The sequence below is a fragment of the Clupea harengus genome, chromosome 1, assembly GCF_900700415.2.
Source record: "Clupea harengus chromosome 1, Ch_v2.0.2, whole genome shotgun sequence".
NCBI lineage: Eukaryota > Metazoa > Chordata > Actinopteri > Clupeiformes > Clupeidae > Clupea > Clupea harengus.
In genome coordinates, this window is record NC_045152.1 from 25,344,258 (window position 1) to 25,358,414 (window position 14,157).

The following is a 14,157-nucleotide window of genomic DNA, read 5'->3' on the forward strand; positions in this document are numbered from 1 at the left end:
TATCATTGAATTTGTCATTTGCCTTAATCTGGAACTCAACAGGGGTTTGAGTACTTCATATATAGTATATTTAAGTTTTATTTTTATTTTTAAAGTTTGAATGCCAAACAGCATTTTTTAACACCAAGAACCTCTTACGTTCGAACCCCTCTCAAACACAATATCACACAAGACCCAATCCACCAGTCCTCTAGATGGCATTACTGCTTCACTTTTAAAAGAGGATATGGGATCGCTGCGCCTATGTTGCTCTCAATATATATATATTTTCTTTCCAATGGATGTGTGCCTGATTATTGGTAGATGTCTAAGACCCCATTTGGAAGCACTCATTAGAAAACAATTATAAATGGTTTCAATTTAAAGCATGTCCATTTATCATTTTGTGTGTGTTATGTCTTGATTTCATGTCATGCACTGGAGACATAGGAACACTCATTTTAGACGTGTCATCCAATTTGGTTAACCATTCCAATTTATCATTCAATAGGCCTATGCATGAATTTAAACTTTTGTTTTGAAATTCCATCTCCGTGCAAGACGAACGGCTTAATAAACATTTTGACCCAACGATATGCCTTTCATGCCTAAGTTTCATGTCATATTCACTATTCATGGCAGAATAACATCATGTGTACCTACATAAGTAGTTAATTTCACTTTTAATGAGAACAGTTATAGATCCAGCTATGTCGTGAACATCAATCGAATGTTTAATACCAAGCTAATTTCACCGCGGTCGTCATCCATCACACACCTGACACCAAACGAGAAATACCAGGACCAAATCTCAACCTATCTAAATGATTGTATGATGAAAAGTGTCTATACACCAACATTTACACGTCACTCGCAGTGAGTTAAACCATAGGACTGAAGTAGGCTATAGTTCAACACGTCTGCGTCCGCCCAACGCAGATGTGTACGTTCGCATTTGTGTCTTCAAAGTACACTAGTATAGCGCACAAAGTTCAAACACACTGTTTTAAATAATATCTCTACGTCGTGTGAATCTACAGCAAAACGTGTTGTTTTTTATCGATGTATATCTTTCTCTGCCCCTTCATAATAACAGTTTACTCCTCGGTAAGTTCATATTCGTCATATTCGACATTTATTCAGCAGGAACCGTTAAGGTCATCCAAACTTTCTATCAAAGTGAAGGGAGGGATCAGAGAGAGTCCTGTGGTTTGCTGAAGGGTGCTGAGCGTCAGCTTTCTTTACTATAGGGCAGATTCAGGCCGTTTGTCCAGCCCCTCTGTGATTTGTTCCTGAAATGTCTAGTGGTTCACACGTTGGATGAAATTCTTTACAAAACTATAACCTGAGAACCCGGAACGTGCGTTCGTGTGCGTGTGTGTTGGACTATGTATTAATGGCCAATTCGAGCACCGAACAATTTTGAATTAAGGTAGACTCGCCTCACAAATATGCTAATGGATTTTTCAAGGTGGTCCACCAGGTGGAAAACGAAAAGATGGTGTTTACATCCTACTGCAACTACAGTCCTCACCATCATTTTTCTTCTGCACGCTTCCGAAGTGACAGCAGGTAAGATGTGACAACTGTTCCCCTGTCGTTGTTTATGTCTTGAGAGTTTTATATATCAGTGTAGTTCTGGACCTCTGTCTGCACTGACGGCAAAAGTTTTTTTTTGGACGTCGTCTTCCAGCTTGTCCACTGGAGTAGTTCAAAACTGCAAGTGAGACAGCTGTTGCAGGTCTTTGGCACGGATCTTTCGAACAGCATATGTGAAATGGCGACATTTAGTTTAATTAGTTATTTTCATTTAAATGGATGGATGAAACCAGTAAGTCCCACACCCATTAAATAATAGCCTGCAAAATAGTGAATGCAACAACAGGATCAAATTCGTGGCACTGTTCTGAAACTTTCCGTCTCAAAGCGAAAAGCCATGAGCTTATGCCAACTAACTCTCCGATTGCGGATAGCCGTCCAAGGAAAACGTATGGAAAATGTATCAGTGTGGGAGTTGACTCAAATTAAATATTTCAATTCATAATGAAGTATATAGGAGATTGTGCCAACTCACACATGCCTGGCTACATAAAGATTCAACCGAACGAAATTATTTCTCCACTTTCACAAAAAAGCTACCACAAGCACCTTCTGCACTTAGGTCTTACATAAAGTTTCACAGAAAAGGAGAAGATTAGCATACCCCTCTCTGCTAAGTGATGCCACCATCAACTGAGTTTAAAAAAAAAGAACATGGGACAAAACTTCATTCAAAAGTTATGAATATATAGCAAAGGTGCCTCCTCATTAAGTAAATCAACTTGCATATTGATATCTGTGTCTTAAAAGGTTATTTCAGGTACTAGTGCATGACACTATGGAGTATATAGTGTACTCCACTGTGTATCACTACACTATGGAATATCCTCCTTGGGAACATAATATGAGGTATTCTAATGAGGACACTCATGACGCTCTGCTGAATGAATGAAATGAATAAATTCATGAAAATGTCAGTTTCTGTATATATATAATTGCCTGGATAGTGAATATACAGTTGTATGGCCTTTAGAGTATTAGGAGGTGAACGTTTGGTGTCACACTACATGATGTCATACAATCAGAGGCAAGTGGAATGTTCATGGAACACCTTTTAAACTCCGGCTGCTGTTTGAAAGGATGGTGAGCTCTTGGTTAGGTGCTATGACGTCGTTATCAGGCACAAATAGGTCATCAAAGTGAGGGGTTGAAACTTAGACACATCCTCGACTCATTTCTTATGTTTATTTGGGAATGCTCTTTTAGTTTTCTTTGATTGTAACATTGCTGCCTCCTTTTGCCCCTCTCTCTTCTGGTTACCTTAATAAGAAATTTTTATCACAAAATATGGAGGGTTTGCACAGAATTTCTATTTCCATTTATGCTAGCGCAAGCCTCTGTGGGACAGGTTAAACAGCATATTGCTTTGTGGGTTTGTTGTTAAATTTGTGTTTTCTGAGCCAATCGTACTAAGAAGAATTCTGAAATGAGTTGTTATGATAAGATCACTTATCACTTGTTTGGTTCAAGACCAACAGACACCAGTGCATGTTATGAAAACATTTAAACTGTAAAATGAATAAATACTTCACATTATTATTTACGGGCCTAATAAATACGCATAAAAGCAAGCTAAAATCTAAGATACTGGGGAATTTATTTATGCAGAACATACTGGAAAGGTAGTGAGGAGATTAGTAGTGATGGGTAGCATTATTTTTTTAGGGGAAAAAAGCCCGTCAGCACTTATGCAGGCGAGAATAGAATACATGCTATATGCCTCCATCAATCAAAAAACCACAAATATTCAGGTTGTGTTCAAAGTCTTTAAACAAAACCAGATGAGTTTGTTTTGGCGTCCGTCAGTTAATTCCATTTTTGCGCCTCCACATTCAACCCAAATCAGGTGACCAGCAAGCCACAGTACAGAGAGGAGGTGTGTGACGGTATGAAGTGAAAGGGTCTATTGCAGCTCATCTTTCTGTAATAATTAGCAGTCCTTCCAGGATTTAGATTTTCTGTGATCAAAATGACAGTTGGTGATTGTGGTGGTGATTTTTTTTTTTTAGAAATCACGATTTGCGATTTTTCATTCTCTGTAAACTACTCCACACACACTAGAAACACATTAATGAGCAATGAAGATAACAACCATTAGAGATATTATCTATATGAGTATTTTTTTTATTTGAATATCTTTTTTTGTAAAAGTATTTTATCATTTTTTTGTTTTTGTGTGTTCTTGTGTCTTCCCCTGACACCAAATGAGTGTGACACTGAGCAGTGGCAGTGGTTGAGACAGACTACGCATAACCGTATGCCACCATCATAACCGTATGCCACCATCAGGAGGCCAATAGGCAATAGGCTCCTAGAAATCACCACCACAAAAATGATGGTGATGATTTCTCATAATCTCCCCATTCCTCATGTAGTCCAGTTGCCATCCAACATCAAAAATAGACTGGTTTTGGCCAATCATAGACCTCAGGTGACCACCTCTCTGGACCCACTGCAGTTTCCCCTTTGCCCAAGGTTGGAGTCGAGGATGCCATTATCAACCTGCTTTAGCGAGCTGGACAAAACAGGCAGCACTGTGAGGATCATGTTTTTTTTCATACTTGTATGTCTCACCCAATTCAGCCTCTACTGCTGTGTGAGTAGCTCTATAAAATGTCGGTAGACACCTCCATAACCACCTGGATTATTGGCCACCTGTCCACAGGTTGAGCAACTGATGGGATGTATGTCTGAGTAAGGGGTTAGCAGCACAGGGGACCGTACTGTCACCCGTCCTTTTCACCCTGTATACCTCACAGGACTTCCAGTACAAGTCGGAGTCCTGTCATCTGCACATTTTCAGAGGACTCTGCAGTTGTGGGGTGTGTCAGCATTGGGCAGGAGACTGAGTACAGGGAACTGGCGGACCGCCTTTTGGGGTGGTGTAAGAAACACGACTGTTTCCATCCTAGGAGAAGAGGTGGTGATGGTGGAGGGCTATAGATACTTTGGCTTTCACCTTGACAACAGACGGGACTAGAAATGTAACACTCAGTCTACAGGAAAGACAGAGCAGTCTCTACGTCTTGAGGAGGCTTAGGTGTGCATCTTGCAATATGTTGCATATCTTTGTTTGCAAGAATTTCTAAAATCCTGAGGCTGTAACATAACAAAATGAAGGGGTCTGTTTTTTTTTTTTTACTTCATTGTGTTTTTTGTGAAAGTTGTGTTTTTGTGATTTATGTGAATTGAATCACTGCAATCTCTCTTTGGGGATCAATAAAGTACAATGGGGCCTGGGGGAGAGTTTAAAAGAATTGTGCACACTTGGCCTAACATGGAAAAGGATGTGGAAGAGATTGCATGGAAGAGCACTGTAAACTCTGAGACAGTTTAACACACTAAGAAACCTTTAGTTTTGTCGCTTGGATTAAAGTGTTAAAACAGAAAATTGTGTTGTATTCTTGTGTTGTATTCTTGTATTGTGTTGGATATTAAGCATATGTTGGTTGGCTTGGCATATGCAGTTCTGGGAGATTCGAAATGCCAAAGCTAAGCTTAGTGGTAAAGACAATGATATAACAAATGACAGTGTCCTCTATATTCCCACAGCTGGACCAGTGGATGTGCTTAAGTTGTTTGACTTTCACAGCACTCCAGATGGAGTGACAAAAGTACCAGGGTTCTGCACCCTCCGAAGAGGATCCAAACCGGACGTAGCCTTCAGAGTAAACAAAGAAGCCCAGATCAGCACTCCCACCAAACACTTTTTCCCAGGTGATTATCCTCCAAGAAATTGTGCACATTACACACATATTAGATTAATGTTTCTTTTGTCAATGTGCTTGTGTGTTGATGTACTCCACTGAAACTTCTATGATATCTCACCTCTGTACAAGAAAGTTAGTACTTGGGTTATCCATATGCATGCTTTGCAGGGCTTCACTGCCACTCCTGCACCTAACGGGCTATCACTATTGTTATACTGTTTTTCTCATAATAGTAATCCACCCTCTAATTGTTACACTTCCAGACCTTTCTTAGCAACCCGGAGGTGCAAATTCAAGTTTTGGTATGGCAAGGGTTCGACAGATTCAAACGGACCTGTTTTTGTATGTTATGAAAAGTAGTGGCATGCTCTCAGGTGACAGAATGTAACACAATAACAGCATCAGTATTATATATAACACCCGTTTATTCAAACAGACTACGCTATGATTACATCGTCTGTTTTGTTTTGTTGAGTGCAAAACTGCTGAGCTATGGGGCATTATCTGAACTTGCTGGCCCACCCCGTCAATGAGTGTGTAGTTACACTTGTGGCTGTGGAAGGCACGCTTACTGTGTTAGTGTATCCTAATGAGTGTGACTAAACCATATTACACTATGGTTGAGTGGGAGTGGAGAGGGACCAAGCCATGTATTTTGATGCCTGTGTGTGGACACTGCCCCTTCTGAAGAGGTTTTGAAGGGCACACTAATGTTACTGTATTATAAACCGCATGTGAAGATGTATGAAGAGGTAGTGTATCAAAATGAACAAGAAAACAGTTGTGCGTAATTGTTGGAACCCAACAAATGAATTGAAAAATGCACTGATGAGTCATGGCTGCATCACTGTATTAACGTGTGGCTTTAAAAGTTGGAATTGGGAAATTTCAAGTCCAGCATTCTCTGTGAGAGCTCAGACTGCAAGCTCTGACTTGCAATTTAGTTCAATTTCCAGAGAATGACAGTGAAAAAACACAAAAGTGGTTATGGAGGAAAAGATTGAATGTCTGTGTTACAGCCTGCTGCCTGCCTAAACGGCTGTATGTTGTGTGTAACTTCTAGGAGAAGAGTTTCCCCAGGACTTCTCTATTCTCATGACCATCAAGCCTAAAGCTGGGGTGCAGTCCTTCCTGTTCTCCATTTACAATGAACATGGCATTCAGCAGATGGGTGTGGAAGTTGGGCGCTCCCCAGTTTTCCTGTATGAAGACCAGCATGGGAACCCTGCCGCTGAGGACTACCCTTTATTCCGTGGGATCAACTTGGCTGATGGAAAGTAAGTAGCGCTGAGGATGAGGTTATGTTTTGCCTCGTTTCTGTTTGTTTGTTGGTTGGTTGATTGGTTTGTTTGTTTGTTTGTTTGTTTGTTTGATAGCAGGATTATGCAACAACTACTGGCTCAATGTTTATGAAACTTGCCATTTGCCCTTGAAGGGTATGCGCTCTTCTCAGTGCCATTTCTAGTTCATTAGATTGATTACTTCCTTTCTTACTAAAGTTCATTAGATTGATTTCTTATTAAATCACTGAATTGCTGAACTCAATACTACAATTCTGAGAATATTATGGTGAGAAGGTTATGGAAATTATGTTTGAAATTTGCAAACGCAGAGAAGTTGCACTATTCCAGTTGAACACAGGCTATGTAAATGAAGAGAAATTAGTAACATGGTGTGTCTCAACAGGAAGCCTACTTTCAGAAAACCTCCAGGGGAACAATTGTTTTGCGTAATATTGATAACACATGGCATGCAGTAATAATATTTTGCATCTTAGGCTAGTTTTACATTTCATAAGCTATGTATGCTGGAGTCAGCACAGCCCCAACCCCTTGAATCACCAGTCTTTTTTCACCCTGTTAACAATTCTGCTGAACTCTGGTATGCTTTAAAAGGCATTTGTAGAGAGAGTGCCACTCAAAAGATGTTCATACCTCTCATACAGGTTGCCGGGCAACCGCCTCTTCTTCCTCTTCTTCCCTATCTCTGTATCATGTTGTGGTATGTTGTTGAGGCAGATGAAGTGACAGTATTACTCGTTCTCTTTGGGTTCATATCCCAGTTTCTTCTCTTAACACTAATCCTAATCCAGATTTGTATCCATTCTCAATCCTTACCCTTACCTGGGTTTGTGCTCTGGAGGGGGATATCTCCCACCCCAACCCTTACCCTGGGTAGCCTGTTGCATGCCATATCAAAATTAGATCTTTATTTAGGAAATAAGGCAGTAAATCACTTAGATACTGATATTTGTGTGTGAAATATGTTCTTGTGTACGACTGAAATGATTCTGCTTAAAAACCTGTCTTTGTTGTCTGCCACATAGTAAGATCATTGTTTAAAAATGATGGATGGCTGTGAAAACATTGTTCCTCATCATCATAACCTTATTACATACACACATATAAGGCAACCTACTAAGATACCTAGTTCAGTCCACTCGCTTTGTCTCTGTCCCTCCTGTCCTACTCTACTCTACCTGATCCACTTGTCTCTGTCCCTCCTGTCCTACTGTACTCTACCTGATCCACTTGTCTCTGTCCCTCCTGTCCTACTGTACTCTACTCTACTCTACCTGATCCACTTGTCTCTGTCCCTCCTGTCCTACTCTACTCTACCTGATCCACTTGTCTCTGTCCCCTCCTGTCCTACTCTACTCTACCTGATCCACTTGTCTCTGTCCCTCTTGTCCTACTCTACCTGATCCACTTTCAGAAACCCTCTTCTTACTGCTGCCCATTCCTACCAAACTATTATGCATCAGTTTCCACTCAGCTTCTCATACACCTTCTGTATTATGTACATATTCAGTGCCATCCTGTTTACTGCCACTAATGAATGTCATCAATGACATGGCTCCCTGCTTCATAGCTTCACACTTCCTTATAATAGTAACCTTAAGAGCACACTGGTGACCCACTGTGTTTTAATAGTAACCTTAAGACCACACTGGTGACCCACTGTGTTATAATAGTAACCTTAAGAGCACACTGGTGACCCACTGTGTTATAATAGTAACCTTAAGACCACACTGGTGACCCACTGTGTTATAATAGTAACCTTAGTAAGTAAGCACAGCGGTACTTTTGAATGCTGGCCACTCCGTTTTTTTTACTTACTAACAATCTTGTATGTGCCACCTATATGCTAATTTGTTTTCTCCTGACTGAGGTATGTATATATGTATCATATCTTCCTATCTCTCTACCGGGTCGGCCTCAGGTAAAGAGCTAGGTTCTGCTTGCTCTAGGGGGTTCAGGCCTTGGGCTCTGTAAAGCGTCCTTGAAACAATGTTAAATTATTAATGGTGCTTTATAAATATATATAACAGAATTAAATTCAAAGCCATCAAAGTCTCACATTTTTTTCTCACTGAGCTGGATGTAGGAGAAGACTCCTCCAGTACTGGTAGCAGAATACATTGAAAATAGCTTTCAGATTCAAAAAATTCAGATTGACTAAAGTTGCCAGTGTAAAAATGTGAAATGGCATACTGTTATTTGTTATCATAACAGTTCAAGAACAATGATGTAACAGTGTGGTGTTGCCATGATGGGTAACCAACAGCTCTGTTTTACCAGCCTATGTCATGTACTAATAAGCAGTCATAATATGAGCTCTGTTTTAACAGCCTATGTCATGTGCTAATAAGCAGTCATAACATGAGCTCTGTTTTAACAGCCTATGTCATGTGCTAATAAGCAGTCATAACATGAGCTCTGTCATGACAATTACTGAAAATGCTGACATGACACATATCAGTGGAAATAATGTGACAATAAACTTTTTATGGCATATGCAGTGACATGTTCATGATACAGTTATCTATGATGGAGGATTGAAGTGAAATGTTAGTGCAGACGACTCCACCTAGAAAACAAGCTATCCCACCTGAGCCTTGTTTTGGAATTCACACCTTAACCTCGTTTTGACTTATAGTATTTAAATCTTAGTGATGTGTGCCTGTTCTCTTGCTCATGTCATCTATATGATTCTCTCTGTCTCTTGAATTGTTACTCTATGTTAAGGCTTCAAAATTAACTCTTTGGTCTTTCTGCCAATGGCTGGTGAACTGAAAAAATATACCGGCCATAGTACTTCATAAGATACAATATCATTACAAATGCTGCAGCTCATTGTATTGGCCTTGCTATCATCAAGAAGCCAATCTCTACTCAGCCCCTTATCTGTCTTATTCTTTTAGCCGTACTTCCACAGTACTCGTCCCTTTTTCTTTTTGGTTGCCACATACTTGCAGACTCTCTTAGTGGTTAGCGCTTACAGCTGGTTTTAAGTCGACACAATGTCCCTTGTGCCAAAAATGACATCATCATGTCTCTTAGTTGAGCTATAGCAATGGTGGCCAGCGAGGGTCAATCAAAAGAACCGTGAAACATAGTCAATTAAGTTATGTGTTATGTGTAGTCATGAAATGTAGTGAAGTAGACCTATTTTAGCAACCCGCCAATAGCGACTGACCTCATTTATTTTATTTGTCAGTGCAAATTTATACTCACATTTTGCAAGTGGCAGATGCTAATTTTGGACCCTGTCTGTTTGGTTTTTCTGTTCTTTGTTACTTGAATTGTTCTGACTTGTGCAATAACTTCTGTGAGGTGCTGTAGTGCCCTTGTACTATGTTTAACTTCAGTTTTTTACTTCTGCAGCAGCAAAAAAAAACATAATTTCGGTAACTCACTGTTCAAAAATTATTAAAGTCAAGTAAGTAGCCTTTCAGAAGAGTTGCAAATGTAGAACTGCGAGAGCAGACTGCAGCAGCATGGATACATTGGCTTTATAATCAAAATAATAATGTATATACCAGTACGTATAACCTAAACGCAGATCCAGTGCCTGTTTGCCAGGGTCAGAAATGTAAATACAATTGAACACCTAAATATAAAGATAGCATAATGCAAGGGAACATTGCAGTTTGTCATTACTGAATTTTGAAACCTCTGACTGACGCAGGCCTCTTTCCATTCATAAATATCCTTACTAAAAAATGGCTGCTGAAAATGAATAATGTGTACATCTGGAGGACCATTCACCAGACTAAAGGGCACAGCGCATTAAATTTCAAAGATGCAAAAAAATGCTGTAAGAAGAATAAGAACTTCAGCAGTAGTGAAATCGACGTTTAGTTAAATAAACTGGAACGAAATGCTGGGACATAAATTTGGTTATGATATTCATGCGGTTTTTCATGTTCCTCAAATTTAAAACTGGCATTGGACAAACAATTTGTGGACTAGTTTTATTTTGTATTCTAATCTTGGTAAGAGTGCTCTCGACCACTCGTACAAATGTATCTTACCTAAGAGAGGAGCAAAAATAAGTATACATTGGTGAATCCCAGAAATCAATGGATACTGACAAAAAAAGAACAAACTGTGGATATGAACAAAAATAAAAGGAAATCTGTTCGTATATCGCTTCCTGCATTAGGCCCATTGTCAGTGCCAATAGTGGATATTTGGCATCTGTTGAGTTTTTTTTTCCTTGGAATGAAATTAGTTTGACATCCATGTCCACAATATCCAAGTTTAATGCGAACTAAATACCAGTTTGTTTTTAACCTTTAACCTCTAATACTTTCAGATGGCATCGTGTTGCCCTTAGTGTGGAGAAGAATACTGTGACCATGATTGTAGACTGCAAGAAGAAGATCTCCAAAGCCCTGGACAGAAGTGACCATGCAGTAATCAGTACAGATGGAATTGCGGTGTTTGGCACCAGAATCCTTGATGACAATGTTTATGAGGTAAGTGAGATTGAGACACCTCATATGTGAAGTGTAGCCTTTTAAATCTATACTTATCACATATTTTTTACAAGGGATATAACTACCATAGGGGAAGATCTAAGGAATATCTTGGATCAGGAAGTTACAATACAGTACTTGAAAACCAGTGCGCAAGGTTTAAAAAAAAAAAAGATTTCTGTGGGTCCGCACTTTCAAGTAAATACAATATTAACTACTTACTAACCGAGAGTGAGGTCATGCCGGGAAATATCAAACTGAGGCTTTAACGTATCGACCGAACGATAGCGAGGTTGATACGCCAAAGCCGAAGTTTGATATTGATAATAGAAAACATGTAGTTTTGTTCAGCTCTCAAGTCTTCTCACGACACAATGTGTTTCAGGTGTTGCGTAGCAACCAATTACTTGCTAACTTCAAGTTAGAATGATCAATAGAAAACAGACAACATGGCTCAGCTAAAATTTACAGTAAAGTAACAACACAAGTGATTCAAACTATAGTTTCTAGTCTTCATCATCACTTTCAATAAAACATTTTCGCTGCTTCTGAATTACTTCATGGCTGTTGATGTCTATCAATATCACTCATTTTGAAAATGACGTCAGAGGGCAATACGGATCCATATCAGACCGGCGAGGAGGGCAATACGCGGCTGGCATGTTACATTGTATCACCTTACAGTAGTTCGTAACTTCTAAGTTGCTCTTATATATAAAAAGAAACTAAGAGTTTATATGTACTGTATTGAAAGTACGGGCCCCACAGTAGGAACTCAATGCAACAAAAGATTCAAATATTTAATTTTTTCAAAACGTGACATGTCCGCTTTATTTTTGATGACAGACTCAGTCCTCCTTGGCATGGGCACCAGGATAAAAGTGTGGCACACATTTCTAGAGAAAACTTCAAAAACAATTATTTCTGCTACTCATTGATGAGGGGGGGGGGGGGGGGGGTCGTGTTGCTCTACCTTTCCCTTAAAAAGAGCACATTTGAACTCCTCCACAAAGCTGGTCATTGGTAGCTCCAAAATACCTTTCCCATACAAAGCTGATGCCAAATCATACTACGATGTTCCAAACATCCAGAAAAACCCGGGACTCCTGCTGTCTGCACGGAAACATCTATCAAAGTATTTGCCTTCAGATAGGAGACCAACCTCCTTGCTTCCACTCTAAAGAAGATATTTCCTTCCGCATTCTGAAGATTGATAGCTCGGAATTGGCCTATGGTCACAGCATTCTCCTCCTTTGGAATGAAAATACCACCTGCCTGACACCACATCCGTGGAATTGTTCTTTTTTTTCCATACAATCACTTTGAGCTTCCATAGATATTTTAAAACATAACGCGCTCATTTATAGACACGATAAGATACCCATTAGGGCTGGGAGACGATGCAGCCCTTGCACAACGCACAACTTCTTGCACCTCTCTTCACCTGGGTGGGCCATCGTCCAGCTTGAAGTTGTCTGACTTTGGCCAGTAATCTCCAATTCTGTGCCTTGTCCCATTTGCCAGTCCTGTTTGTTCGTTCTGGGTGTCGCTTTTCTGCCCCTCTCGCACAAAACAAATCATACTGCCCTTGTTATTAACTGGCTCAATAACCTCAACTGGTTTTTTCTCAAACAGACATGCAAAGGATTTTAAAACCTGATTGTCTCCAGGAGTAGCAACCCTGGGCCAGGCTAGTTTTACGTCCAGACAAAATATGTTTCAATGAGCCAACACCCAAACACAACTTGCTGCTTTTACCTTCACCCACCCACTGGGTGTTTCTCAAAGTCAAGGATGCTTCCTTGGTAGGACCGGTCCTTCCGAGTCCTTCCAAGTCGTGTCCTTAAGAGGCTACGCAAGACTCCTTCCTAGCATTCTGAGAACAAACAATGGAAAACTCTGGCGAGTGTGCCTCATTGAAAAGGTCCCGCCTTCAAATTCTGGTAGAATTAGAAGGATCCTTGGCATTGGAATAGTCCGGTGGGATTCAATAACGGAGCATCCTTAAAAACAGCCATCAATGATCCTTCCTTAACTTTGAGAAACACCCACTGAGGTTCTGTGGAGTTGGGAGGACATCAAGCAGCTCCAAACAATGAATTGAATGCGGTTAGCATTAATGCGGTTCATAGTTGTTTTGTAATCGATTGTCTACATTGGTGAAAAAGGCCCATTTTCTGCAACCATCACTTATCTTTCAGTGGCACATTATGTTAGCTAATCCTTATTATATCCTTATTATATATCACGATATAGAATGTTTTGAACTTGCACTGATGGTTCACTCCTAGAGTTGAGAACTTCTGTTACCCCGGGAAGATTCCTTTTGGGAGAGTTTTCATTGGGCTAATTGTTTTCTTTGTTTATTTAAATGTTGTGTTCCTCTGGCACCCAGGCTGCTTTTGTTTTGGTCAGGAATCTAAGTAAATGTAAACTAGCGTTAAATGTGTACTGTCCTGTAAATGTTCTGTCGGGAGGACGCATTGTGTCTTTTGTTTTATTTGCACTCTTGTGTTTTAAAAGTCCTTTAACGGTTGTGAATAAATAGTGTGAAGAGTTTTGGGCCTTGTTGTGATGCTGAACTGCCCTTCTATTGTGATTTTTAATACAAATTACGTTGGTACTGAATTGCGGCTGCAGTAACACTGTTTTTAAACCTGCAGCTGAAACTATAAACCTAAGAGTTGGTAGGTTGTGTTGTCTTTATGTTAATTTAATTGAGGCATAAGTCCAAACATGTTTACCCAATTTGGTCGTCAAGATCTTGGAAACTTCGGTTTTGTTAATATTGATAGATGTTGACTCACTGGAGCTGACTGCCCTGTTGCTCGTTGTATCAAGGGCAAGAAAGGAATTATTCCTCCTACAAATAGCCTAGGAGTTTTTCTCCTAACTTAACAAGCTACAAGGCATGCAGAAAGTTGAACAAACACGCACAACGCCACAAGAGTTGAGTGGCACAAAGCATACAAAGTTATCACCCATTGCAAGATGGGGGTTTCCCTGGGTAAAAGCAGTTATGTTCAGGTAATCACAAATGTATCACAAAACTGGCCACAGCATGTCAACATAAATACTACACAATAAGCTACAGTAATGCACATG

General features: G+C 39.9%; 1 protein-coding gene across 1 annotated transcript; it reads left to right on the forward strand.

The window, feature by feature from the left end:
- The first annotated feature begins 1,269 nt into the window (after positions 1-1,269).
- Positions 1,270-11,353, forward strand: LOC105898831 (collagen alpha-1(XI) chain-like). The gene is made up of 4 exons (XM_031570080.2): positions 1,270-1,551; positions 5,131-5,295; positions 6,352-6,565; positions 10,890-11,353. The coding sequence occupies exons 1-4, from the start codon at positions 1,431-1,433 to the stop codon at positions 11,080-11,082; spliced, it is 693 nt and encodes a 230-aa protein (XP_031425940.1). The 5' UTR covers positions 1,270-1,430; the 3' UTR covers positions 11,083-11,353.
- Positions 11,354-14,157: the final 2,804 nt, after the last annotated feature.

What these genes read in the sequence shown, in the direction of transcription:
- LOC105898831 (XM_031570080.2), top strand. Translation starts at nt 1,431, where the DNA reads ATGCTAATGGATTTTTCAAGGTGGTCCACCAGGTGGAAAACGAAAAGA. An exon ending in CGCTTCCGAAGTGACAGCAG is followed by an intron (nt 1,552 to 5,130) that starts GTAAGATGTGAC and finishes ATATTCCCACAG; the next exon opens with CTGGACCAGTGGATGTGCTT. An exon ending in CACCAAACACTTTTTCCCAG is followed by an intron (nt 5,296 to 6,351) that starts GTGATTATCCTC and finishes TGTAACTTCTAG; the next exon opens with GAGAAGAGTTTCCCCAGGAC.